The sequence below is a fragment of the Scleropages formosus genome, chromosome 1 (genome assembly GCF_900964775.1).
Source record: "Scleropages formosus chromosome 1, fSclFor1.1, whole genome shotgun sequence".
Classification (NCBI taxonomy): Eukaryota; Metazoa; Chordata; class Actinopteri; order Osteoglossiformes; family Osteoglossidae; genus Scleropages; species Scleropages formosus.
In genome coordinates, this window is record NC_041806.1 from 22,098,792 (window position 1) to 22,126,563 (window position 27,772).

General features: G+C 48.0%; 2 protein-coding genes across 3 annotated transcripts in view; one reads left to right on the forward strand and one right to left on the reverse strand.

Moving 5' to 3' along the window:
- cmss1 (cms1 ribosomal small subunit homolog) overlaps positions 1 to 27,772 on the reverse strand; it is an 80,857-nt gene that overhangs the window by 12,620 nt on the left and 40,465 nt on the right. The gene's annotated exons all lie outside the window — the stretch shown is intronic.
- On the forward strand, positions 358 to 27,749 carry LOC108933156 (filamin A-interacting protein 1-like). Its single transcript, XM_018749993.2, has 4 exons — positions 358 to 964; positions 25,520 to 25,817; positions 26,138 to 26,311; positions 27,010 to 27,749. The coding sequence occupies exons 2-4, from the start codon at positions 25,530 to 25,532 to the stop codon at positions 27,241 to 27,243; spliced, it is 696 nt and encodes a 231-aa protein (XP_018605509.1). The 5' UTR covers positions 358 to 964; positions 25,520 to 25,529; the 3' UTR covers positions 27,244 to 27,749.

Here is a 27,772-nt window from a genome sequence, read left to right on the forward strand (position 1 = left end):
AAAGCATATTCATTCGGAATACGAGTCTCACCGAACTCCCTGCGAATGTGCCACACTATCATTACTATCATTTCTGTCTCAAAATTTGTAGCATCCACAAAAACCACATAGGTCCCGACCTCATTGTATCCGCTTTTCAAAGCCTTGCTCACTGCTGACAAGCAACTGCCACCCCAAACGGAGGACGACTTGTGGAAATTGATTCTTAGAGCACCTGGTCAGGCACCTTCCCTCTTTGGATTATCCCCTTTTTCGCCCCCATCCAAGACACGTCCGTCCACAATCGCAGCTGCGGTTACATTTCAGGACGTTTAACACTCTGCCAGACGTGCCGTTAACGAAAACGGGCGCATCGGTTTTCATAAGCTATTCAAGAATTCCCACGTGTTGCATTCGGAGTTGGATCATCCATACCTTTAGCTCTCAGCCTCGTTCACGATCACTCAGACTCCCACTCTTACATATCCCAGCACTCCCTGGGAGGACGCGTGCCGCTCTATCCCACCATCCTCCCTCGTTCCTCGCTCCACAAGCCAGCGTCGTGCTCGGAGGTCATTCTCCTGACAGGACCATCTGGCCGGGGTAGGGAGTTCACATCAGGGGAGATCAGCGCGAACCGGGGGGGTTAAATTTAGCAGGGGGGCTGATTTCTGCATGTCAGGTCCCGTTCTGTCCTTCCCCCATCCCCCCCAGCAGCATTCATGCCTTCCTCCACCGCGTCGTTCTGTCCTTTACAGCCCTCTGTGACAGCCCGGCGCTCACTGGCCCCCCTCTCTCATCCGACTGAGGCACATTCCCGCTCCACGGCGGAGCAGCAGGAGGCCGGCGAGAAACACAAGCTTGCTCTCCGCACCCGGAAGGCCGAACGGAAGACCGGCAGCTCGGGCCGGAGGTCGCGCTACCGGACAGCGGCTCCTCTCTGCCGGCAGGACGCGGCACGGCAGCGGACGACCGAAGCTCAGAGGTAAGGCTAGCCCGAGCCGCTCCGAGATGCTGGAAGAGGAGTTAAGGGAGGACGGTCATGCTGCTGACGAGGCTTGTTGCGAATAGGAAGGGAGGATTTGTCGATTCATTAATTTTTTAGGCACGCACTGCAGTCTTTGCTGAAAATCCTGGGCTACCGCGGACCGAGCGTCTCACAGTCGCAGAGGCCCTCCGTTGTAGGGACGGGATGCTAAAGCTTTCCGCACAGGGCCAAATAGGGTGATGCTGCCACTAGAGGAGATGACTTTGGAGGAAGGCTTACATGCATTCTCTGTAATTTGATGTGCCAGTGCGGCGTGTCATTTAATAATCCTAAATGGATAAAAAATGTTGTAATTTCTCTGACCGGTTGAGCGTTATATTACTGTTGCTAAAGCTGTCCATGCTGTTCGGGGTGCTGAATACCTTATTTGGTTCCATCATGGTCCCCGTATTCTGCAGTGAACGATAACTTCTTAGTGAATATATGTGTCCTGTTTGTTCCCGTCTTCCAAATATTCAAAAAAAGTGTAATACCTGCACGAAATATTTACTTAATTCCTAACATCTGCTGCTTTGCTGTATAGACGGGTGACCGAGTGCGGGGAGCTCAGCGCAGCGTATCTAACGCTACGATTCGCCTTGGATAAAGGTGACAGACACACGCTAGTTAACAATCACTGCAGGGCGCTTCGGAGAGAAGCGTCTGCTAAACAGATCGTCGTCGACGTAAATCCGACTGCTTAATTTATTTGCCGAAGAGCAAAGTTTGCTTCTCAAGGGGCAGCCTGATATGTCACTGCAAAAAAAAGGAGACCTTTCCACGAACGCTTCGTGTCAAATGAGAGCGGGGAATAGCCGTTCTACTCGGAAAGCCTGTTCCGGTTATAGAGGAGTCTTTGAGAGCTAAAGAAGTCCAGTTGTACGAGATGATCCCGTGCTCCTCTGCTCTCTGCGACCTCCTCCTGGTACGACTGGGCCAGCCTAGCGCTGGGGTCATGTTTCAAGGCTTTCAGCATCTCAGCCTGGGCGCTCGTGGCCTCGGGGGGGGGATTAATTCCCCCGATACTGATACAGTCTGGCAGGACCACGGTTATCTTTCCCACAGACAGTCTGTCAAGCTGTGCTTCTTGTACCCGAGGCCAGGTCACCAGCGCTACTGCTCCTGCGGGGCCAGATGTACACGAGGCAAGGAGAGCTAAGAGATGCAACTGGGCCCAAGGGGATCTCAACGCGTATGAGAGAGAGTGAGCCGCTGAGAGTGCGGGACCGTGCACTATTACGGGTTACACGCTCCATCAGCTCACCGAGCATCCAGAAATACAGTCTTAGCAGGCATAAATACTGAAGCCTGTCAATCTTTTCAACATGCATTGAGATGATCGCTCCCCACGTCTCTCACACACACACACACACACACACACGGGTTTCCATGTCTTATTTTCCGATGTCATGCCATCGCTTTCGAGAGCTGTCATGCGCATTTTGCAGCGGTTTATCATAGCAGACATCCTTCCGCCGTAGACGGGAGGTGTATGTTCAGCAAGCGAAGCGTCTCGCTGTTACGTAAGTGACCGCTTGCCCGGTTCTTCCATCTCGCATCCCCCCCCCCCCCCCTTGTCCGTACCCTATCCGGTGTGGTTATCTGGTCGTACGACGGTCGCGGTGCCCCTTGGTGACTGGTCTCGTTGCCCGGACTGCATTGGAGCTGCTGTATTCATGCAAATGCTGCTGGATTTGGACACATGGGCAGGAAGGGACCACTGCAGGGCTTCATTGATCCACCTCCCTCAGAGAGGCTAGGACTGCAGCACTGGACACTATAAAATGCAGATTGTGTTGCGCGGGGGAGCTCTCCTACTCTGCAGCACAGCAGGAAGCAGAGCCCATGTCTCTGGGAGAAGGAGAGCACAGCTGATGCAATGTATAATATACACCGGCTGCACCATCCTACACTTCTTCAGGTGCAGCGTGGAGACGCACGGTACGGCGTACTTAAATTCAGCAGATGTTTCCACTAGCGCCATATATTCTTTTGAAATGAATATTATTCTTGATGTCGGGGTGGAGCGGGGATAACGGGGACGAGTGAGGTTCAAATGGCATTCCCCGGGGAGCAGCGCAGTTCCCTTTTAGACCCGAGATCCGGTTTCCTCACAAGATGCCTCTGGCTCAGGCTCTGGGAAAAGGGCTCTATTTATACTCTAACGCAAGCGCTGGACCAAGTCCTGCTCTCCGGTGGGTCTGGGGTTCGAGTCCCGCTTGGGGTGCCTTGCGATGGACTGGCGTCCCGTCCTGGGTGCGTCCCCTCCCCCTCCGGCCTTTCGCCCTCTGTTGCCGGGTTAGGCTCCGGTTCCCCGCAACCCCACTTGGGACAAGCGGTTCAGGTGTGTGTGTGTGTATCCTATCGCGCTCATAGCTCTGGTCATGGTACTTGGATTTGCTCCAAAAAGAGAGGAAAAAGGGCATGTGATTAATTGAAAAGCCTAATATATTTAAATTGGATTTGTATATCATTTCGCAGTTTATTATGCACTTGTGTCCTTTCTGCCTCCTTCCTTCCTCCTTGAGAGGCAAGACTGCGTATTTGATGCACCCGACTAACGGAAATGTAGACGGCGGTCGATCAGGGCACCGCGTCCTTTTGTGAAGCGCAATCCATCGCGTAAAGTAACGTGCTGCCCGGCCAACTTTTACCACGAAGATAAAGCGCCCCGTGCGGGTCGAAGGGTACGGGATGTTAACGGGCAAAGACATCCCGCGTGGCCGCGCTCCTCCGTGAAGCCGGACTGCTGATATCAGCACCCGAAAGAGCGACAGCGGAGACTCGTCCTGCCGCGGAGCTGAGCTTTCCACTCTCGCATTTGTTACATGACAGAGGAGATTATTCGGCTATTTTCTGCCCTCGCCGGCATCTCCCCGTCCCCATATTTGTACGCGGCCTGGCATCTGCACGGCCGCTCTCCGGGCTGGCCCGGGTCCCGCAATAGGGGTACGCCGCCGGAGGACAAAGGGTTGCGCTGACGCAGCCGCCTGCGTTTTACCTTGCCGATAACTAGCTTACTTTTAACATTCATGGTTCCAATTTGACACGGTTCCGGCCAACACGACCCAGCAATACTCTTCCGCCACGGAGGAACACAGCCCCACCCAGCACAGTCTTCACATGTTCGACGCTTACATGCAGTGGCGATCGATGCTCCCGGACATACGGCAGCGCCGCGGCTACCGATTCGCCGATTGCCAACGGGCAAAAGAACGGCCATCCGTTCATCGGACCCCCGACAGTCCCACGGTGCCCTGCGGCACGGTGCTCAGCAGCAGCGCAGACAGCGCCCTAGGGAAGCGCCACCATCAGACCCGTGCCGCCCCCAGGGCCGGAGGCCCCGACGTCGAACCGACGCGTTCGTGCCGCTCGGCTCAGCTCCACATTTACGAAGCGGGCGCGCGGGAGCCCTATCGCTGCGAGAATCACCGGTCAGTATCGGGAAAAGTACCCGTAAAACACGACCGATACGCTTCCGTGACTTCGCTGAATAACAGATCCCGAACATATATCATTTGCGACTTCCTATACCTTAATGGGACCTGTGTCCAAAAATGTATTCTGAAACGATCATCAAATAAAACCGATAAAACGAGCGCAGATGGTTAGATATATAATGCGAATGGGGTCCTTTTGTCATAATAGAGATTACTGAGCGCAGCTGTTCTTTATAGTCTTGGTGAAAGCGGGTGCAGGGCAGGTCCAGGTTAAATACCTCAACTCTGGTAAATTGCCCTACCCCTTTCGTTGTACCTTCGGAAATACGACTACAGAGGCCGGTCGAGGGGAGCGGGGAATTATGGCTCTGGACTTGTTCCCGGGCCGCCACCGTGTTAATATTTAGCCGGCAGCTCTACAGCGCCTGTCACTTTGGATCGGTGAAACGCACGCATAACAATGACGACGATCATCGCGGCGCGTATAGCCGTGCTTCGCGTGGTGTCGGGTGATCCTTGGAAAGCGGTCGAGCAGGCACATTACCGCGCCGTCCTCCGGTACAGCGGCCGGGATCGGGTGGCCTTAATTATAGGCGGCCAGCGTAGATTACAGGGCGATCACCCGAACCCGGGCTGTGTACATAAACACGCCGCTGGAACGTGGCTGCTGGAGCGCTGGGGCGGCGTGGGGAGGCTTAATAAGGGCAAACCACAAGGGCCCCAGCTGTAGAGCCGAAAGTACACCTGTCCCGCCGATGCATCCGGGTAGGGCATCGTGGACGAGGCTACATCAAGTGACGCATCTGAAACAAGAATGGCTTTGGTGCCGTCACCAGATGTAGCGCACCGACAGAACGCGGCGGCTAGAACGTCCGTGCCGCGGGCAGCGAAACGCAGCGTTTAACGCGGGATTTACATTGATTCATTTAGTTCTCTAAGGCAGAGGGGGGCACGGCGGCGCAGCGGGTTCGGCCTGTGCCTGCCCTCCGGTGGGTCTGGGGTTCGAGCCCCGCCCGGGGCGCCTCGCGACGGACCGGCGTCCCGTCCCGGGTGCGGCCCCTCCTCCTCTAGCCTCGCGCCGTGTTGCCGCGACCCCGCTGGGGACGAGCGCCTTCAGTCGATGTGTGTGAGTTCTCTAAAGCAACTTACAGTATTGACAAGCTTACAATCATTTATTTATACAGCTTTGTATTTCTTGCGGCATCATTTCAAGGTCAGTAGCTTGATCGAGGGAACTACAGCTGGTCCTTTGAGTGCAAGGCAGCAGCCTTAACCACTAGGCCACCTGCGAAACCTACGCACGCAGTAGCCTTCCGGGTCCCGCTATTCGAGACCCTGCCGTCAGCAGCGTTTCCGGACTTTGTTACCCCGAAGCTGCGTTCCTCACAGACAGCAGGGTGAACAAAAGAGGAGACCGCAATCGGAGGTGGGGGACGCTCGAACCAGCAGTAGGTCAGACCCCGGTGGCACAGCCTGGGGGTGGGATGGAGGGAACCCAGGTTCGAAGCCCACTTCCTGCTGTAGGACCACGACTGCAGCGGGTTCAGCGTCTCTCCTTTTGCATACCAGAGGCCTTCATCCAGCGCGTTGGTCTCAGCCCTCCCCAGAATGACCCCGCAATCCTTAGCGAACATGGTGAACGTGACCGGAGGCCAGGGGTCAGTACACTGGGTAGGAAGGCCACATTTACACGCAGCAGTTTGACAGAGGGTCACAGGCACGCCGTGGTCTTCGTCGTGTCGTCCTTTTTCCAGCTGCTCCTCGCTCGCGCCTCCGTTTCGTCCCGTCAGAAGGGCCTCGTGCTGCGCGGCGGCTGTCATTACCGACGAAACACTGCCATCTACCGCTCACTGCGGTCACTGTGCCGTCACGTGTTACAGCGAGCGTGACGAGGAGGAAATATTTGCTTGCATATCTACCAGTGTTCCTCTTTTTTTTTTTTTTATTTGGCTGACACTGATTTGTCCAAAATGAGAGTGTGACGTTTGTACATTGTGCTCCTTAGAACGATTTACTCGTTTATACAGCTAGGTAATTAAGTATCGCCTGCACGAGGTAGGGATTCTGACAAGCTTTTAAAACGTGTGGTTTTATTCTATACTCTCCCGCTTAACTTTATATTGTAAGTGGTACGTGTGTCCCTGAAGGAATAGGAGTTTAGGGGAAATCTTGTACTGGGGAATTTTACAAAGTGTACCTATAGTACCCTTGAGCCAGGTACTTACCCAAAAATTGCTGCAGTAAAATTTACCCAGCTGTATAAATGGGTAAATAGTTGTGGTTAACTTAATGCTTTGGAGAAAAACACACACACACACACACACACACACACACACACACACACACACACACACACACACACACACACACACACACACACACACACACACACACACACACACACACACACACACACACACACACACACACACACACGGTTTGTCCCGAGCAGGGTCACGGCCAAGGGGAGTCCAACATGGTGCAAGGCAGCACTGTGGCACAGCGAGTAATGCTGCTGTCTCACAGTGCCTGGGTGGTGTGAGAAGACATGGGTTCGATCCCTGCTCAGTCTGCGTGGGTTTACTCCAAGTGCTCTGGTTTCCTCCAAGTGCTCTGGTTTCCTCCCACAGTCCAAAGGCATGCTGTTCAGGTTCTCCCATAGTATGTGAGTGGCAGAGAGAGAGAGTGTTCCATTGATGTATGGATGAGTGATCCAGTGTAAGTAGTGTATCTAGCAGTGTAAATGACCTTGGTGAATAAGGTGTGTGGGCTCATAACACTACACAGAGTTCATTAGAAGTCGCTTTGGAGCAAAGTGTCTGCTAAGTGAATAAATGTAAATGTAAGGCTGGAGGGGGAGGGGACACACCCAGGATGGGATGCCAGTCCGTCACAAGGCACCCCAAGCAGGACTTGAACCTCAAACCCACCAGAGAGCAGGCACAGGCCAAACACACTGCACCACCACACCCCCCTATACAACAACATGTTCAACAAAAACACTGAATGTAAAAATAGTTTCCTTAATAAACAACAACAAAAAAAAAATCCTACAACATTCAAATGCAGTATTTTGAAAAGTATTAATCCAAACTAATTAATAAACTGAGACAGGTGTAAAGATAAACCAGTACGTGACTTGATAGGAATGGAATTTTAAATCCGCATGCAGAAGACCATGTTTTAGAGTCAAACGTCAACTTTTTTCAAGCTGCTTTGGAGAAAAGCTTTGCTGAAATTAATAAATCTAAAAACACTTACACTCGTACAGCTTGGAGGACTGGAACGCAATCTGTTCCCTAAACTGGGCAGCAAGTAGGGTAATGGTTGAAGTCACCACATCGTGCCTGAAGGACCCAGGTTCAAATCCCACTTCCTCCTGTAGTACCATTGATCAAGGTGCTTCTCCTGCACTGATGCAGTAAAATTTACCCAGCTGTATAAGTGGGCAAGTCAGTGTATGAATGATAGCGTGCAAACCTAATTTTCCACAAGTGTATTGGAGAAAAAGTGTCAGATAAATTAACGGTTTTCAGTATCTCGGTGATTGAGGGCCCTGCTGCATGGGTCACGTCGACGTCCTTCCCACTACGAGGGACTGCAACGGGTCGGACCGAAACAAGCCAAGCCCGCACAGCTTTCCTTCACCTTCCCATCATCTCGCACGCTCACACGGTGCCGCAGTTCCTCTCGACCTGTCGGCGGAGCCGTCTCCATTCCGTCTAATTTTGCGTTTAGCGGCAGCGTGGCCGACACGGCGACGTCGCCGTCGCACGGCGGCCGCAGTCCCGACCGCCGGAGAGAAGCGAACAGCTGGCTTTCGCCGCCAACTCCGTGTCTCACAGTGTCAGACGCTACTAGTTTGTTTGTCCTTCGCGTATGCGGCCTGCTTCGCCAGCGGGAGCCCTTTAACTCTCGTGCCGCGTCTCGGACTGCTTTCCGTCGTCGGTGTCCCTGTCCAAAAATTGGACGGCCCATCAAAGTTGTTAATCTGTGCTTCGTAAACTAATGTTGCGTCTCACCTTTCGACTGACCGTCCAAGTCGTCGTCACAAGTTCGGCGCTTCTTTTTACAATTTACGGATCTTTTTTTTTTCCCCTGAATTTATATAACTCGCACGCCGTGTGTGTATGAACTCTAGAATGTAGCATTCAGCACTTGTTACTCTTTATTATAGCCTCACCCATTCATTACTTATGGCTCACCTTATCTGACCACATACTCCCCAAGTGCAAAACGTGAATAAAACGCTAATATTTAATTAAACCGCACACATTCGCTGAAGCCGCTTGTCCCTAGCAGGGTCAGGGCGAGCTGGAGCCTAACCCGGCAACACAGGGCGTAAGGCCGGAGGGGGAGGGGACACACCCGGGACGGGACGCCAGTCCGTCGCAAGGCACCCCGAGCGGGACTCGAACCCCAGACCCATCGGAGAGCAGCACCCGGCCGTTAATAGAAGAGGACTGGTCACTTACGGTGGCTTAAGGAGAAGTATAGGGTATGAACACAGGCAGGGTGACTTTGGCTTTCTTTCCGAGGGTCTCCGATTTGGAACTTGTGCCTGCTGGGACGCCGCAGGAGCACTTCTTACACGGGCAGGACCGCAGCCGCGTGACGACTTGGGCCGTGCGATGTTCGCCGTAAGCCGGAGAGGAGCGGAAGGGCCGCCCACACCGTTCGTCTAGGTTCTGGAGACCGACGCCAGCAGCTGCTCTGCATCCTTCTGGCACCGGTATCACCAGTACCACCGACACAAAGTGAAATCCATCAGGCCCCTTCGGATGGAGACGGTCTCCGGCGCCAAGGTGGAAGAGAAATGTGAAGGAGCTCCAAAACGCAAGGATGTCAAAGAGAGGGAGGGAGAGCGCGGTCCACGGAAAGCGAGACAGTTAATCTCCCAACACATGTGCTGCATTCCCAGACTGCTGCTTTCCAACCAGCGTTTGGAATCCAAATAGAAGCAGATCAGATCAAAAACAAGAATACACTTATTCCCCCATTAACTGGTTCTAATTCGTTCCTGAAAACCAACCAAATTTCAAGAAACCGGATAATGAAATTACTTCTTCCATTTTTTTTTTTTTTTAATGGGGAATAAATCCCAGTCTGTTCCAAGCCCATTCCACAAGTTCACCACAAAATCACCCAAAATGATGCCCAGTGTCATAAGGAAAAAGTAGTGTGACATAAAAAATTTTACACAGTTTTACTTGTTTGCGGTTTGTTCGTGGCAAATCATTTTTATTAAATCTTTTTTTTTTTTTTTTTTGTACTCCATTGCCTCCAAAAATTGTTTTTGAATCGCAAGCGTATCCTCAAAGCTTTTTTGAAATGCAGGCCTGTATCTTACAAGCCTCCTCACAATTCAATGGCTGAGATTTTTTTTTTTTTTTTTTAAAACAAATCTATTTGGACTAGAAGAGCAATGTTTTTTATTTCATTATACGTTATATTTTGCGTATTGTAACTATATATGGAAATTTCACTCATGTTCCCCATATGTCTGTGAGAGCTGATACATCGGGACACCAAGCAACAAAGGATGAGCGTATTCCGCTAAACAGCGGTGAAGCCGAGCAGCCTCAAGCGGTCTCCTCTTGGGCAGTCCTCACAGTAGACCTTCGCAAACACTCGAAAAATGACACGCGGACACACGGCCCCGGGCACGACCACGATCTCACTCACACGCAGCCCCGACTCTCTCGCTCCTACACTTCTGCTCCTCTCAGCATCAGACCTGGATCGGCCCGGGCCGGCTGACGGATCCCGGCCGATCGCCATGGAAACATCTCCATCGCTTCAGCAGGGCCAGCATTCACAGGCCGCCCACCTTCACGCTGCAGCATCAGCTTTGGGAAATATCCCGCTGCCGTCTGACCGATGGCACACAGTCCAGCCCAAACTGCAGTTCAGCTTCCAAACATAAGGGGGAGCACTTTCACATTTAAGTTACTCATTTTGCCGGCGCTTTTCGCCAAAGCTACTTACAGTGATTTACCACTTTATACAGATGGATGATTTTTGCAGTATCAGTTGAGGCTAAGAACCTTGATCACGGGTACTGCAGCTGGAGGTGGGATTCAGACCTGGGTGCTTTGAGTCCAAAGGCAGCAGCTCTAACCACAACAGCACCTGGTGTCTCCCCCCCTCCGAAATCACAGCGGACATTGTGCCGATTCCCAGATTAATACAAAGTGCCCTTGGCTGTACGGAAAGAGCTTTACATCATCGCCTTTGTCGCCAAGTCTCCGGGCCCCGAGATGAGGTGTAAAAGCGTGACGCACCGCCACACGTCCGCGTGGCACTGTGGAAACGATGAAGCCGCGAGATCCGAGTGCGGAAAAAGGCCCGTCGCGGCTCCGACTTAAATCACCTTGGCGCGAGGGCGGCCCTGCGGACACGACCCTGCCGGCGTTACCCACATCCGAGCCGACGATGAAGACCGGCCGCGAACGTGCCGCTGCGGAGATATGCGTAATAAGCGCGCGTAACCGCACCGCGCGTTCGAGGGATGCGCAGACAATGATGCGCGGCACGCAGACCAGTCTGAATACGGGGAAATGCTCGCGAACCGGTGCAAAGCTGGATCTGTACGTGGGAGACCGTTCTAGAAGCGTTCGCGCGGATGTGGGGAAATCGCTCTCATTTCTACATCATGAAACGAATTAAAAAGCGTAACCAGCCCGGCGCGGGGGGGGAGCGGGTTACGAAGAGCCTCGAGGGCCTCCGAGCGAACGATTCCCACAGTGAAAATGACAGAGAGGCTTTTTTTTTTTCTTCCGCAGGCCGTGATGTCATCTGTTCTTCCGCGGCCGCTGGGGAGGGAACGGGGCAAGTCCCCTCCGTGACCTTGAGCCACGGGGACGCCCAGAAGAGACCTTCCGAAGCGCTCAACGCAGGAAGCAAACATTGTTTTCCAAGGCACACGTGAAACGCTTACTTGGTTACTGTACCAAAACACTCTTAAACGTCACTCTAATTTTGGAAATCGCAGAGCTCTGCCTCGCAGAGCTTTACTTCAGTGCGCTGGAATTCCAGAATCAGTGTTATGTTGCTTCAGCTTAAGTAGAAGGCGGCAGGGGGTTCTGGGAAGGTTTTACGACGCGTGGAGTCAGACCTGAAAGGGGAGCGCATTCGCTGTCGGATGTTCCCCGTTGCTACGGCGACGTGACCGCTGTTTGTAAACAACACATTCTGCATAACAAACAGCAGGCCTACAACAACAATAGCATTTCCGCCGACACGAAGTGTCGCCGTACACATTTCTGCTAATTCTTTAACACCAATTCTAATTACGCCACGGAGTCTTTGCGTTTTACGACACGCATCGGTAATTTTCCCTTCGAAATCTTTAAGAGCTACATAGAATTGAGATGACTGTACTTTTGGCAAGATGGTGTTTTTTTTTTTTTTTTTGTTTGTTTGGTTCTTTTATTTATTTATTTTTTTTAAATTAGGGCATATGGTTCTATGTCCATTTTGGTGTTTATGGTGCGAAATGAAAAAACAGTGTGAAATGATCAGAGACCTATAAAAGAGCTCAAGTTTTACAAGTCGCTTTATGGTTGCACTAACGCATTCCGTTTTAGTTTTTTTTTTTTTTTTCTCCTTCTTCCCCCTTTTTAACGTCCTCTGGTATTATAAATTCAACCGTTAGTATGAGCTCATGAAGGAACGGCACCGGACTTAAGCAGACAAGGCCCAAACATGGAGATGCGTAGCGCGCTCTCTGGCCCAAGACGTGCGTAAGCCCCAGCGACCCGCGCGAGGCCGTTTCAACAGCCAGGTGGGACGACTTCCAGGAGGGAAGCGAACGGCACGAGGAAGGTGTGCCAGCCGATCAAAACCGCACAGAAAACCCCCTTCTTCTCCTCCCCACCCGGAAGAGCTGGAGCGTCGAGCCGTTTCGCAGCCAAGGCTCAGAAGCGACGTTAAAACTCAAAGTGTGATTAAAAGCGACGCACGCTCCCCTACGTCTGAAGGCCTGGAAAAACACGAAAAGTTGAGATCGCCAATATTCAATTATCGCCGTTAAAACTCCCACAAGTCTTGTTCGGTATGTCGATTCGACGGTCTCGCACGCTCAGGTACGGTAAGCCCCGAGGCTCGCGTAAATCCATTCGTTACGCGACTCTGGTACAAATGTCCCGGCAGCTGGGCGGAAAAACAGCGATGAGGCACGACACCGTGAACCTGACAAATTCTCAGACTGCCAGACTATGAGTTGCCATCCCTCCAGCAGACGAATGACGGTCACGGTGGAAAATCATGACCGTAACCGCTTGTTTCCGTGTATAAAAGAACAAGATTAATAATGCCCGAGACATCTGCTTTGAGCGCATTCCAGACGCATCAGTATGGAGGAACACGCACTCATCCGTGTGTTCATCCGCGTAGTCACTCCTGCTGGAAACGAAACCCGAAGCGGAAATCATCTCGTTTACAGGCCTGAGAAATTTGCACTAGATTTAAAATCCCAGTTAAAATTTCTAAGTTCTGAGAAATTTGTATTATTTATTTTTTTCTCGGCTAACATAAAAACTCTCTCGAGTGAATTTTACTCCGAAGGTTGTCGTTGCCATTGGCAGTATCGCTATTATGGTTGGTCCCCAACTTACAAACTTTTGATTAATTTTTGCTGTTACAGCTTTTTTTTTTTTTGGAAATATTTTGTATTTATTTTCAAGAGCAGAGTAAGTCAAATCACGCGCCGAAGCTTCACCCGATTCGACCACAGACAAGGGAGAGGCACGTGGACGGAACTGTCACGTTGCTGATATTTACATTTATTCATTTTGCAGAAGCTTCTGTCAGAGTCACAAAAGTGCATTTCAGCAACAGACAGCGATACAGCGACAGACATGCGATTCTCAAAGTACGGTCAATTAGTCCAAAATCACTGTCTTTGCCCACATTTTACAAGTACCTGCATAGAGAATTCAGAATAGAATAGAATAGAATAGAAAATTAAAGATGAGCCTCTGGTCCACTTCGTTTCATACTCAGCGAGCAAACTTCTAGAGAAACTCACGGTGCCAGTGATGTTCGTAAGCAGAGGACCCACTGTGCATTTATTACGTTAACATTCACTTGTCTAGCAGAAACTTTTCTGCAAAGTGATGTACAGCTCAAAGTAAACCAAAGTGCATTACGCCAACAGGCAAAAAGCTCGAGATACAGATACGCGAGTATAAAACCACAGTTTGTCCGACACCACTATTTTTGCTGGAAATATGCTGTCTGAAGAATTCAGAGGAAATACAAAGGAAACTGTGACAGATGGTGTGATGTAATTTTATGTAGCACTTAAGAGATCAGGAAAGAAGTGGGTCCAAAAGAGATGCGTTTGTAATAAGGGTTAACGGGGATTCAGCAGTTCTGAGGGTGAGAGGGAGCCAAAACCAAGAAGGTATGGACTTTCAGTGCTGGACCTCTCCTAAGTGGTACCATCACATGGCCAGAGGTGGAGGAGCGCAACGCTGTGGCTGAGCGTAGAGTGTGGTCAAGTCTTGCAGATCATCATCATCATTTATTCAGGCTTAAACCACAACTAATTTTTTTTACATTCAGTCTTGCGTGACAATTATATCGCAAATATTTTTTTTTTCCTAAGAAGTTACTATTGAGAAATACATTGTAGACCCTGTCGTCACTTCACGTGACTAATAAATGCAATCTGCCGTTTGTTTATGACCACGAGCTTAGACGTTTCTTTTCCCAAGAAGATGAGCAACTTCCTCTCATGACAGTCAAGCACTTAGAATCACCTGCCTCTGCGTTTACACTGCAGCTTCCGTTCTGGCCGACGGAGGCCCGGTCCTCCTATAAACCTGTCAAAGCAGGAAAATCCGCCTCTCCGGCCCATCCCTGGGGACCTCCCTGGGGACCTCCCTGGTTCAGAACTGCCCAGTGGCTCTGTGCAGAGCGATTGGGCATTGCAGGGTCATGTGATCTTTGGCGAACAACACGAAAACGTGTCTTGGCTCATATTCTGCGGACAGATTTATGTGTTGTCTTTACCGGCGGACATCACGCAATGCACTCCCTTCTACTGCATTCTGAAATGTTGACTGTGCAATACCGCCTTAACTCTTAACACAGGCACAGCCCTGACTGACCTTAACGAGAACTAAGACTGCTTCCTGGTAGGGTTATTGTCCTTAATTCTTTTTTGTGTATGTACATACTATCTGTTGCTATGGTAACCATTGTCAGTATCCAGCTGGTTAGCATCGTTGCAAAACTTTTCTGGCACCACACGTCTAAGGGTCGCAGCGGTTCACCCAGTCTCCCGTCTACGCACATCCTAACCATGTGTCTCCAGTAGGTCTTGTGCTACTCTGCATCGGGGCAATGTCTCCTGGAAGGTCACGGCCTAAGCTGCGAATCAGTGCTTCCTTACGAAAGCAAACGTAATCTGTAGTACTTAAAAACTACTAATGAGGTCTATCACATACATTAAAACATCAGAGCTATTTCGCGTCTTTGGATGGAAAACAGTTGATTTATTTTGGGGTAACACATGTCCAGGGACGGGGGGGTGCGGTGGCGCGGCGCGTTTGGCCGGGTCCTGCTCTCTGGCGGGTCTGGGGTTTGAGTCCCGCTTGGGGTGTCTTGCGATGGACTGGCGTCCCGTCCTGGGTGTGTCCCCTCCCCCTCCAGCCTTATGCCCTGTGTTGCCGGGTTAGGCTCTCAAATTAACAAGAGAACAGAACAGCACTGGGTCGCTGGAACACTGCAAATACACATGCATACATGACATCACACAAAGGCAAAAGGCGGTAGCTGATAGCATAGTAGGTAGAGCTGCTACTTTCGGAGCCAAAGGTTGCGGATTTGATCCCCACCTCCCAGCTGTAGTACCCTTGAGCAAGGTCCTTACTCTAAATTGCTCCAGTAGAAATACCCAGCTGTATAAATAATTATTATTTGCCTTGGAAAAAAGCGTCAGCAAAATAAATACGTGTAAAAGGTTACCATAACTAGCAGGGGTGGTCACGAAGCACCGTGTAAGAAGTTCCAAAAGGCAGCCCTGACATTCCAGAAATCATCTGAACTATTATGCAGTTCACACGTGTAACTTTTCTACCGGAATTAATCTGAAGAGCTGAGTCAACCATATATTTGTGGAAAGAGCTTCTGATGTGGACCGTGGTGTACGCACTCACCGTCTGAGACCGCTTCTCCCAAGCAGGGTCGCAGTGGACCAGAACCTAACCCGGCAACACAGGGCACAAGGCTGGAGGGGGCGGGGACACACCCAGGACGGGAGGCCAGTCCATCGCAAGGCACCCCAAGTGGGACTCGAACCCCAGAGCCACCAGAGAGCAGGACTCGGCCAAACCCACCGCGCCACCGTGCCCCCCTGCGGACCGTTGCGGTAAAATACATTCCCTCGCCAAAAGCGTAGCGGTAATAAAGCTGTGTTACATAACATCATCAAAAACAATATACAGGGGGCAAATCGAACTTCTGTAGGTGTTTTTGGCTACGCTCGGGCTGCTCCGTCTCTCCCGCAGTCTTCGCACGAATGAGGTTGCGAGGTCCGACTGGCGTACTGTGACTGAGGTACTCCGTGACCGTGGAACCAAAGAGTACAAATGGGAGAAGGAAAAGAATCAATGGGTAACTCTGTAAAATCTAGTCAAACTTTGCGCGATACATTAACTTTGGCGGTAAAGACAGCGAGCGGCAGCTCACACGTGAAGTTTAATCCAAAGACGGCAACAGGGGAAACGTTTGTGTCAGCGTGATGTACTGTCTGCTGTTAATCTATAACTGGTTGAGGCGGTAGTTGTGTAAGGAAGGCACTACTGCTGAGAAAATGTAATAAATAAATTATGGCCACCACAAATCACGACTAAAGAAAAATCACTTGCAAGCTGACAGCTGGACAGTGTCTCCACATACATTCGACTTTCTCAGAGCAGCCTAGAAATGCCATGTTTTACAACGTATCGTTTGTGCAGCGCATTCCTCTGTTTATGAAGTTATCGTTTTTATTTATTTTTCAAATTGGCAACAACAGAACTGGGTCAGGAAAAGCACAAAGACGGAAGAACGTACTGAGAAAATACAGATACGCAAGTCAGAGGAGTTAAACTTTTTAAATAATTATTCGAAATGTATTGCTTTAAAACAATAACTTAATGATCATGTACAATTATTTGTTTTAAAAGTTGTTGCTGGTTAATTCTTGTTTACTCTCCTCAGAATATAATTCACATTCTAACACCCGTAGTGCCACTGGGCAACAATAATGACGATAATAATGGAAAGCTTTGATTTATTTCTTAAAATAAGGTTGAAAAATAAACGAGAACGAAAAAAATAGTTCTTAAATACTACTGCCGATGCGAAGACCATCAAGCCACTCGGCTCGTGAACTACTGCTAGGCTTTTATTAGTGGCTGTATTATCAGATTACACTCATTAAAGCGATGATGTCCCAACAGTCCAATACACTTGGGATGTGCAAGGATCTGTGAGCTACAGAATGATGTTTTGTCATTTCCAGGATTCCAACAAGCATTCTGTTGTCCCTCGGTGTCTCCGTTGTCCTCAGATCCTTTTCCATCCATCCCAGTTTTCTTCATGCCACCTCCCTCAGGTTGTGTGTGTGTGTGTGATTGAGAGAGAGAGAGAGAAGTAGTACCAACAGACATGCAGACCAGGAAGACTCCTGCATCCTCACCTTACACCCGTTGAATTTAACAATCCCTGTCTGTCTGTAAAGCAGCACAGTTCTTTACATTTACTCATTTAGCAGATGCTTCACTTCAAAGTGACGTACATTTCAGCGAAAAAACAATTTGTGCATTACATTAAGAGAAAAAGACATGGCTGCAGACATGCGATTAAGTAAACCTAGTTTGTTACTTTCCACATGATGCACCGGTGCTCATCGATCAAGTAGGTGCAGAAAACGTAGGATAGATGAATCCCGATGACTTCCTACCAAATTTTTTTTAAGAATAAGGTACAAAAACAAACAATCACATACAATGCCGGAGCAGCGGCTGCGTGAACGCCTATCTGGGGGAGATCATGAAGTTACGGCGACTTTACAAGAGCTGTCGCTACGCAACGATCTCCCAGCTTCCTGCACGCCTCGATCCTTTGGTTTTCTTCATCGTGAACCGAAACGCTACACCTGGAGATGTGTTTAGTGAGCTATGCTTACAGCAGGTGACTAAACATTGACAATGATTTACAATGTTGGAATTTCATGAACTTGTCCATCTTGTTATGCAAGGACAGGGTCAATAAGCCCACTGTGTACCAATGTCAGAAAACTACTACGTTTACAGCAACTTTGTTAGTTCCAGTAATTAAGAAATGTACCCAGGGACATATACCATTTCATTAAAATTGTCAATCTCTGAACACCTCCGTCACCCAGGGCATGTTGTTCATGTAAATTATACGGTGAAAAGTTAGAGAGCACCTGGGCAATGAAGACAGTCCCTGCATGGGACAAACTGAACAGTCAGAGGAGTAAAAGCAAAGCAACAGACAAGTGTCCTACATCCCCATGCCCCACAGGTTTGATCACTGAGACAGCAGATGTTCTGCCTAATGGCAGCTCTTGGGAAGTGGCCGGGTGTGGTCACTGCATAGATGGGAAATCACATAAGACCAGGTCACAGCTGGAAAAAGTGCTGAAGTCTAGCATTGGGCACCCTTCCGTTTAGGCAAAGGGACATAAGAGTGCAAACCAAGACCTTAAACTTGACATTAAGAATACCATCAGAAACAATGGGAGTTGTACCCAAACCCAGAGAAAGACTCTAAATAAATTCAGAATGCCCATAGCTGGAGGGGACACACCCAGGACGGGGCGCCAGTTTGCCGCAAGGCACCCCAAGCGGGACTCGAATCCCAGACCCACCAGAGAGCAGGCACAGGCCAAACCCGCTGCGCCACTGCACCCCCCTTACATTTAATAACGGAGCAAGGGAAACTGATCACCAACCATGTTTATAACACTCTTGGTCTGTCATCAGCGAAATGTGCAATTTTAAGTAAAATCGTTGTCCTTTGTAATCATTTCAGTACATAAGGCTTCAGGTTATTACTGCTGTTTCTTGTGTTACACCACACCTATCGATCAAATGGACAAAGTAAGAAATGAGACGTATTAATAGAAGACTGTGATCCAATAACAGAATGGGAAGAACTCTGAACATTAACAGCTGGGGGACCAGATGGAAGAAAAAATATGAAAAGCTGGCAATTTTTTGTTGACAATGTTCTGTAGCAAAATCATTAGTCAACCCCAAAGCATGCTGTTTCCATAACAATCTTGCTGGGTCTGGAAAGAACTGTAGGGGCAAGACCACCAGTTCCCAGATCCATATGGCTTTGAAGTAAAAGTACACAAGAGGTGGGTTTTCCTCCTACTGTCTGTCCTTTCCAGGTCTTAACTTTGAGATCTACCAGCTAAGGATTGTAACTAAGGCCTGAAACTTAATAATTTCTCGAAGGCATGGCTTCCCGCATCTATAATATTAAAGTCCAGAAATATGAACAAAGAGGACAGTCTGAAGGTCAAATGCTTTCTTGGTGAGGCTCAGTAAAAGGAACCATATTCTTGGCAACCAATGGAAAGGTCACACAAACTCTGACAACTTTTTTCCATTAGGTAAGGTAGAGACTGTAGTTCCCAAAAGCCTTTAAGAGCAAGCCCCATTAGACTCAAGGTTTCTTAAGAGGTGTCATACCACTTTGCTCATGGGCTTTAAGCTTCACCATCCAAAATCCCTGGACTAAAAAAAGATTTGCACACTTTTGGCTGCAGATTTAACGGATCGACATTAAAATCCTTTACTCTGCATGGCTCAGTTGTTGCTTACGACTGGATAAAACTGAGCTTCAAGCTTTGCCGAGATACCATGGTATTTGGATGCGAACAGAAAATGTTGTTTTCTTGGGTTCGCGTTTACGAGGTGCAAACGCAGATCACCGTAGAGTGTTGCACAGGGGTGGAGGTGTGGGCCAGCAGTGGCCCTGACAAAGAGGAAGGGTCTGCGCTCCCCCGACCGCTCACGCACGCGCTGCCAACAGTCGAGATGCGAGGCCAAGGAAAAGCAGGCCATAAAGACACGATTTAAGAAACGCTGCGACGCGCCAACTTATTAACAGGAGGACTGGAGTCAGTGGAGCGGAGCAATCACACGGCGTAGGAGACAGGTGCACAGGGGATGACAAACACGACTTGTGGGGAACCACGCTCCATTAGTCACGAGTGCTCACACAGTCATTGCATAAGCTAATAAATGCTTATTTAACACGTTCACATGCCACTTAACAACTATATATTCATGTACTTTTTTCCATAGGTTGTTTTATTATTTAAAAAAAAAAAAAAGGCATGAACAGCCAAGCTGCCCTATTATATTTCCAGTTATTTGTAGAGAAATTTCTGTATGGACACACTTAAAGATACTCTTTCCCACCCTTTCCATCCTGACACGACATGTGCTTGTTGTTACAGTCACACATTACCACATGGCACAGTGCAACCTGCGGTTTGATCGGGCTTCAATGAAAGACAGAATGAAAATGTCTTTCCTTGACTTTCCACACACACAAAAGTAAAAACTCTAGTGGCCCCCAGCTAGTCTTTTGAATGTGGGTTCAAGACCTTAGGCATCCTCTTGGCAAGGGAGCACTTGGAGCGGGACTGCAGGGACAGCCGAATTCAGCCTGGCCTCCTGACATGTCATCGCTCCATCAATCGTCCCCTGTGTCCTTCACCATCCGGGAAGACTGCTTCTTGTCCTTACTGTGCCGTCAAACGCATAGTCTGCTTGTCTGTCATTAAAAAGATCATTGGATACAAAGGCTCCAACACAAACTAGCCAAAGAAAAACTGCTGAAACAAGGCAGGGTACCATGTAATAAAATGTTTCTCTCACCTTCGACACTTCACTTGGGTTCAGCCAAAGGCTGTTTATAGCAGGACAGAAAAAAATACCCCTCAGTGGTGTCACTAAAGCTATTTAACTGCGCTTTCCAACGATTACATTTACATTTTGTGTTTTCTCCAAAGTGACGTACAACTCCAGAGTAAAAATACCACAGTGCATTTCACAACCGACAAGAAGCTTTAGATGCAGTTGTCAAAGAAGTTATTTCGTCTGATGATGCCATTTTTTCGGTGCACGTTACACACGAGTAGCTGCTCATAAAAGTGAGTCTCAAAGGAAATCCAAAGATGATAACGAGAGACGGTGTGACGGAAGATTATGTTGCCGTTAGGAGATCAGGTGAAAAAGTGGACCCAAGAGAGATGAGTTCAGAGACCCCTTGAACGGTAAAAGGGACTGCGCAGTTCTGAGGGACAGAAGGAGCTCATTTCACCACACTGGAGTTAGAAACAAGAACCAACAGACTTTGAATTCTGGATCTTCATTTTAATTTTGCGGATCTTTGATTTTGGCAAGTCCAAGGCTGTAATGGACGTTTTAAGTTAGAGCAGCTGCTGTCACTCTGTTGAACGACACCAAGACCTTGAAGTGTGGCATACCAATTTTGCTTATGGAATTTGCACAACCAGGGATAGCCAAGGATGTGGTATGACCTAGCAACATACCATTAACTTGCCAATTTATGCCGTCTCTTAATGGACTAGGGAAAATTAATTTACAGTAATTTCATATGCTTTAGCGCCTGGGGTCACGGGTCATGAAAGAAGGAATGGGAATGGATTACGCCAGCCTCAATATGCAAAGCACATCCGTTCCCATAGTGGTTTATTTGCTTTTCTGGATAAAACATCATGCAGAGAATTCCAGGCCATGACATCATGTTTTAAACACCGAAGACAAGACTTGCAAACTGGCGCTGCTATCAGCTGTGCGGCCTTCCGGGGACAGCGTCTTGTCATCCTGCTAGTCCAGGCAGCCAATGCCGGTTGGAAAGTGTAACCGTTTAGTGGCACAATATGAGGGGGACGTGGTGGTACAGCGGATTCAGCCAGTGCCTGCTGTGCGGCAGATCTGGGGTTCAAGCCCTGCTTGGAGTGCCTTGTGACGGACTGGCGTCCCGTCCTAGGTGTGTCCCGCCCCCCCCTTTGGCCTTGCACGCCGGGTAAGGCTCTAGCTCACTGCGACCCTGCTCAGGACAAGCGGCCGTTGACGATGGATGGTGCAATATGTGTCAGCACAACTGACCTCAAATCAGTGTGATTATCCACCTCATAATACTTAAGATTAGGCAGAGGGTAAACCAAAATCTCGGAGCTGGTTTTTCCTCTACAGTGCACACCGTTACATACCACAGCACCGTTTTTCGCAAGCTTGTAATGTTACGATGTCAAACCAAGAAAAACAAAACATACTCGTCACTCAAATGCAGAATAGAGACTAACTTCACAATGGCTCTTTGCTTGGTGTGCATGTCTGTGTATTTTATATACAAAAGCCCTAAATATTAAAAGGAACAGCAAAATCCCCGACAAACAAAGCAAACTATTCATTTACCATTAGGTCACCTATTGGCAAGGGACTCCAGGCCTTACAGCAGCACAGAAAAATGGGATCTGCCTGAGCATGGTACCTATGAGTGTACAACTCAAGGAGCCAGCAGTGGGTTGTACGTTCCTCAGTGTAAATAAGAACACACGGTAAGTATTAAGTAGACATTTAATATGTGACTTCGACATACTTCATTGTTTTAAGAAAGATTTGATGGGAGAGTTTCTTCGGTGCCAAGTAACTGGCAATATCAATGTCCTACCCTGAGGGCTGCTAATCCATTTTGATTAAATTATCCCAACAACAAATTACACTAGCTAACGACAGTGGGTCCCCAACTTATGAACTTTAAAGTAACAAACTTTCTGGCATTACTAAATTTTTCTGACTTTTTTTTTTTTTTTTTTTTTTTATAAAAAAAAAAAACGGAGAGCGCCAGCATACCAATTCAGCTAGCACACCAAAGCATCTCACCATGGTAGCTATTGCAAAAAGCACGCATTGCCTCGAGGTTTTCGAAAGAGCGATGAAGCAAACATTCATTTAGCGGACATTTTTTTCTCCAAAGTGACGTACGTCTCTGAGAAAAATACAACGAGTGCAGTGAATCACCAGAAGGCGAACAAGCTGTAGATGATTCTATGTCTTCTATACCAACCAGTTTTAAGCTGCCGGTGAAGTGCTGCCTTCCCATCATCCTTCACTTCCACGTAAAACCTCTCGCGCTCTATGTTTACGTGCAGGCTTTGTCTGAGGTAAATAACATAAAACTTCACATTGTTTGTTACATTTCTCATAAGTATGCTTGTATTTCTTATAATTTTTTGCTGTACTGGGTATTAGTGTATTTTGATGAGCGCAAAAACCATGGTGTAGTCCTCAGCGGAGTTCTTTACCATGCTTTATTATTTACAGCATGTCACAAATACTCCTGCCAGGGGACTCAAACGAGTCACCATGGCCGAGAGAGAGAGAGAGACAGACGGCAGCGCTTCTCCGTACTGTAGTTTTAATCCCCAGACAAGGCTGTTGGCATTGCAGATATTTCCGTGAATTAATTAATTAAGCATATGCTTTTCTCCAAAGCAACAAAGAACAAGCCAAGAGCATTTCACCAACAAACGGAGCGATACATATACAGACAAGCAATCCTCGTACCACAGTCAATTAGTCCAATCCCACTGTTTTTGCTAGCACGCATAACAAGTGGTTACATACAGCACAGACAAAAAAAAGACAATGAGCCCGTGACCCGCTCAGTAAGACATTCTATAAACTTTTTGCGTGACAAACCAACTTTCGATCCCACTTAAGTTCAAAAGTAAAGAAAAAAAGACGAGGCATCTGGTAGTGTAGTGGTTGGCATTGCTGTCTTTGGATCCAATGGTTGCAGGTTCGATTCCAACTTCTGGCTATAGTACCCTTGAGCAAGGTACTTACTCTAAATTGCTCCAGTAAAACTACCCTGCTGTATACATGGGCAAATAACTATAACCTTAACATTGTAAGTTACTTTGGAGAAAAGCATCTGCTAAGTAAGTAAAAGTAGAGCACCAACTGTATTTGTTAGTAGCCGTTTCAAGAACATTCCTTAAAAATCCAGTATGGGAATATTTTTTAGCTCACACTGAGCAATGTGTTTGATGTTAACCAAGCTGTTGACTTGTGCTGTTGTTGTTGTTGTGCTGAAGGCAATGTTTGTTTTAAATACCGCTATAAACATTTTTATCACTTGCACACGCTATGCAGACAGCTCGCCTTACATGGTTGTGGCCCCCCTCGTTCTTGCTTTCCGAGCCGACCCTTTTCAAATAAAATGTCCTAACAAAGAAACTATGAAAACACACAATGGTGATTTAATGGTACCTGATAGGGGGGGGAAAAAAAAAAAAAAAACACGCTGTTAAAAGAAATGACGAAATGTTTGTTATGTTTACATCATAATTTGCATCATTCATTGTTTTGGCAATAACTACCATATGAAGTACACTACAAATTCACAGTAGCATTCATATTATTTGTGCAATCTGGGCCAAACCACTAATTTGTGCTACAACGGTGGTGTGTGCAAGTTAGGGTTTCGAGTTATGGCTGGTATCACAAAGGGTAGTGGGCATGTATTTCCCCCCCCCGCCAATTCTGTTATCAATAGCTGCTTGTCTACACATTGACTTATACACACAGGCTACGGACAACTTAGAGTCACTGCTTCACCCGAAACACACGTCTTTGGACCGCTGGGGGGAGCACCTGCAGAAAACCCACGCGAACACAAGAGTGAACACAAAAACTCCACACGCACCGAGCCAAATTCAAATCTATGTCTGATCTTAGAAAAACTACAGGAGAGCAGTAAAATGTGCTGATCAGAAACAGTAAGTTAAATGTGAATTCACTAAAAGCATCACTCAGAAGTACTGCTTTACAGTCTGACCTTATACTGGGGCCACACCGGTCAATCCAGGCAGTACTGACCTAAGGCTGCAGCCTTCCGCAATATTTTTATTCAAAACAGTCAAACTCATCTGAGCACTGATATTATGGAATCTGGCAGGGATTAAGAGATATTACAGAAAAATCTATTTTGGCCTTTAAAAAAAATACACAGGGAGCAGAACTGCAAATTATTGGCCTATCAAAGTCTGCCGGCTGCTGAAAAAATAAACGGCACTCTATAAACATCTAATTTACAGCATCCTCACCCCTCCCATCCCTTACCATCCAAATCCCTGGGAGATGCCGGCACAATCACGCACCACACAGCTCAAGAGTGCACTAGATGACTAGCGACAGCACATCTGGATGAATCACCAAGGTTTGCTGCGAAGACGGCTGTCCCCGCCTGAACTCTCCATTGCTGTCACTGCTCTCACATTTCCTGCTTATCCACAAATGTGAAACTGAAGCTGAAGAGACCTCAGCAATCAGTGTAAGAACCACTGATTTTTTTTTTTTTTTTGGTTCCTTTTTCTGTCTAAAGGGAAAAAGCATTTGCCTTTCAACAGCATAAGAGCAGCCGTTTGCAGATTCTTAGAAACGGATCTCAGCACTTCTGCTCTTTTTCTGTCAGATGTCACATATCTGCGGACCTCTGAGGGGAAAGAGTAAATCGCAACCAGTTTTAGTTCTCCAAGACATGCAATTGTTTAAATGACAGAAAATTTGTGGATGGCAGTTAAGAAAAGTATGCCTCAATGTTTGCTTGTAGTAACAAAGATGACATAATGCTTCAACCCTCCTCCTGTACTCAGACTACTGTTCTTTTTCCAAAATGTCGGAGTCACCTGTTATTACAGCACTAATGAAATAATGGTTCCATGGTACTTTTTGTACATCCCTCTTTGTAATCTGAGCGTACACATTGGCAGGTCTGTGCATGTTTTGGGGAGGCTCCCTCACAAAGCAAGTTTGTGCCATAAGCAATTGTTTAAAAACCACAAATGACACGTAAGTGGGCATCCTGCTTGTCATAAATATCTGAACATCTGAAAATCTAGAATCCTAGGTGTAATGCTCATGTCATTAATGGTCTTGATGTCACCTTTGCCACTCTTGCGCAACATTCATCATTTTAAATGGTCTTTTTCCTTCAGGTAAACAAACATGCGTTCCTGCAGCAACAGTTTGGAGAAGACCTCCAAGACCAACCTGTCCCACCACAGAACACGCTCAAATCGGCAAAACTCAGAGTATGAGGACCCCCCGAGTCGTGGGATGGGGCGAGTAAGGTGCAAGGAACCGCCCGAAGATACCGGCACTGTCCAAAGAAACCACAAAGGAGAGGACCGTGAACGGAGTGACGAGAAAAGGGGTCCCAGCTCAGGGAAGGGCAGGGACCTGTCCCGGGATGACCTCCTGTTTCTCTTGAGCATCTTGGAGGGAGAACTGCAGGTGAGGAGGGCGTGACGGGGTACGCTGCAGTGCATCCTACATATACAGCACAGCCTGTGAGGAAAATCAGGGAACATACGAAGGACCCAAGAGGGACTAAGCTAGTTGAAGCAGAGCTTCACTGAGGTAGAATCCTTTCATAAATCCCACAGAGTCAACTGTTAACTGAGTGAGGTGATGCTCCAATATGCAGAACTGCAATGTTGCTCAAGGAAAAGGTCTAGCAGGCCATGATCAGTCTTCGTTCACTACAAGATAATGACCCACCCTGCTTATTTTTCTTCACTCTGGTTTATCCTTTGGTTTCCTCTGCCTTGCAGGCCAGAGATGAGGTTATCACTGTGCTGAAGGCCGAGAAGATCGACCTCGCTTTACTTGAAGCCCATTACGGATTTGTCACCCCACAAAAGGTTCTTCAGGCCCTTCAGAGAGATGCCATTCAAGGAAAGCGCAATGAGTGGCAGGAGGACATCTATGAGAAACCTATGGCAGAGGTAGGCCATTAATGATAAGATCTAATATATCACTCTCTGTTAGAGGGACTAAGGGAGAAGCTGGAAAGAAATCATACCCAGACAGTTGCACAGCAATAACTTTTCTTCCATGCCTAACACAAAATATCTTTTAGTTACCGTAATCCTGGGGGGCGCAGTGGGTTGGACCGGGTCCTGCTCTCCGGTGGGTCTGGGGTTCAAGTCCCGCTTGGGGTGCCTTGCAACGGACTGGCGTCCTGTCCTGGGTGTGTCCCCCCCCGAAGCCTTACGCCCTGTGTTGCCAGGTTAGGCTCCGGCTCCCCGTGACCCCGTATAGGACAAGCGGTTCAGACAACGTGTATGTGTACCGTAATCCTCGGAGCCCTAATAAATGCTGACACCTGAATGTCATATGATAGTGAATAAAATATAAACATTGAAAAGGACTGTTGGAATTTCTAAATAAGCATACGATGTCCAAGAATTAACGTCTGTCCTATTTCCTTGAGAAGTCTAAGCTGTTCTATGGAGTTCCACATTTATTAGATTTCCCGGCATCATTGGTGTATTCTTTTGAGACCTTCCTTCCTGACAACCATACTCGTAAAAACTGCCCAGAAATGCTAAAGGTACTTGTTTACGAGTCCATATTCAAACTACTTTTAGAACAAGGATAGTCCGTATACTCCGTAACATCCACTGGTGCCTTGTGTCCTCAGCTGGACAAGCTGGTGGAAAAGCAGAGGGAGACACATCGGAGGATGCTAGAGCAACTTCTCCTTGCAGAGCAGTCGCACAAACAAGCACTCCACAAGCTGGAGGATGAGAAGAGGAAGCACAGCGAGTTCATGCAAAAGAGTGACGAGTTCACCAACCTGCTGGAGCAGGAGCGGGAAAGGTCAGTCACCCCGATACACGTCTATATGCGAACGTACGGAACAAAACCCCATTAACCTGGACAGTAACGGTGTGTTGTTACGGAGAAACCAAAACAAACAGTACTGAAACTCAGTAATGCAGTACAGTCAATCAAATGGTCTGTCCCATGGTCAGCGTGAACGCTTTGATATGCGAGAACCTGTTCTGTAATGCTTCTAACACGTTTGCCAGATGCCCAAGCTAGAGAATATGTACACTATAAAAGATGCTCAGCTAGGATTGTATATCTGTCTTACTGGCTTTTTCGTACACACAAAAGTTTTACCCAGGCTTCAGTGACAATGCCACGTTTACGGTTAGACTCAGCTTCTCCCGGGTTCCAATACAACCCACTATGTGGTTGTGCTGACAGCGTACCAGCGAAAGATCTTTGGGAAACTCCACTCATTAAATGTATAAGGATGTGCTTTGCCTACCAAATGTTTGGATTTTGTGTTGGGCACCTACACTAAAGACAAGCATTGGTATATCAAATACACGAAAAAATGGAAAGGGATGTTATGAAAGTCAAAATCACAAATGCAGTTCACCTGCAAATCTATA

Bases quoted from the DNA above. Each gene is read 5' to 3' on its own strand.
- LOC108933156 (XM_018749993.2), top strand. From the start codon at position 25,530: ATGCGTTCCTGCAGCAACAGTTTGGAGAAGACCTCCAAGACCAACCTG. The intron at 25,818-26,137 runs GTGAGGAGGGCG...TCTGCCTTGCAG, and splicing joins TCTTGGAGGGAGAACTGCAG to GCCAGAGATGAGGTTATCAC. The intron at 26,312-27,009 runs GTAGGCCATTAA...TTGTGTCCTCAG, and splicing joins ATGAGAAACCTATGGCAGAG to CTGGACAAGCTGGTGGAAAA.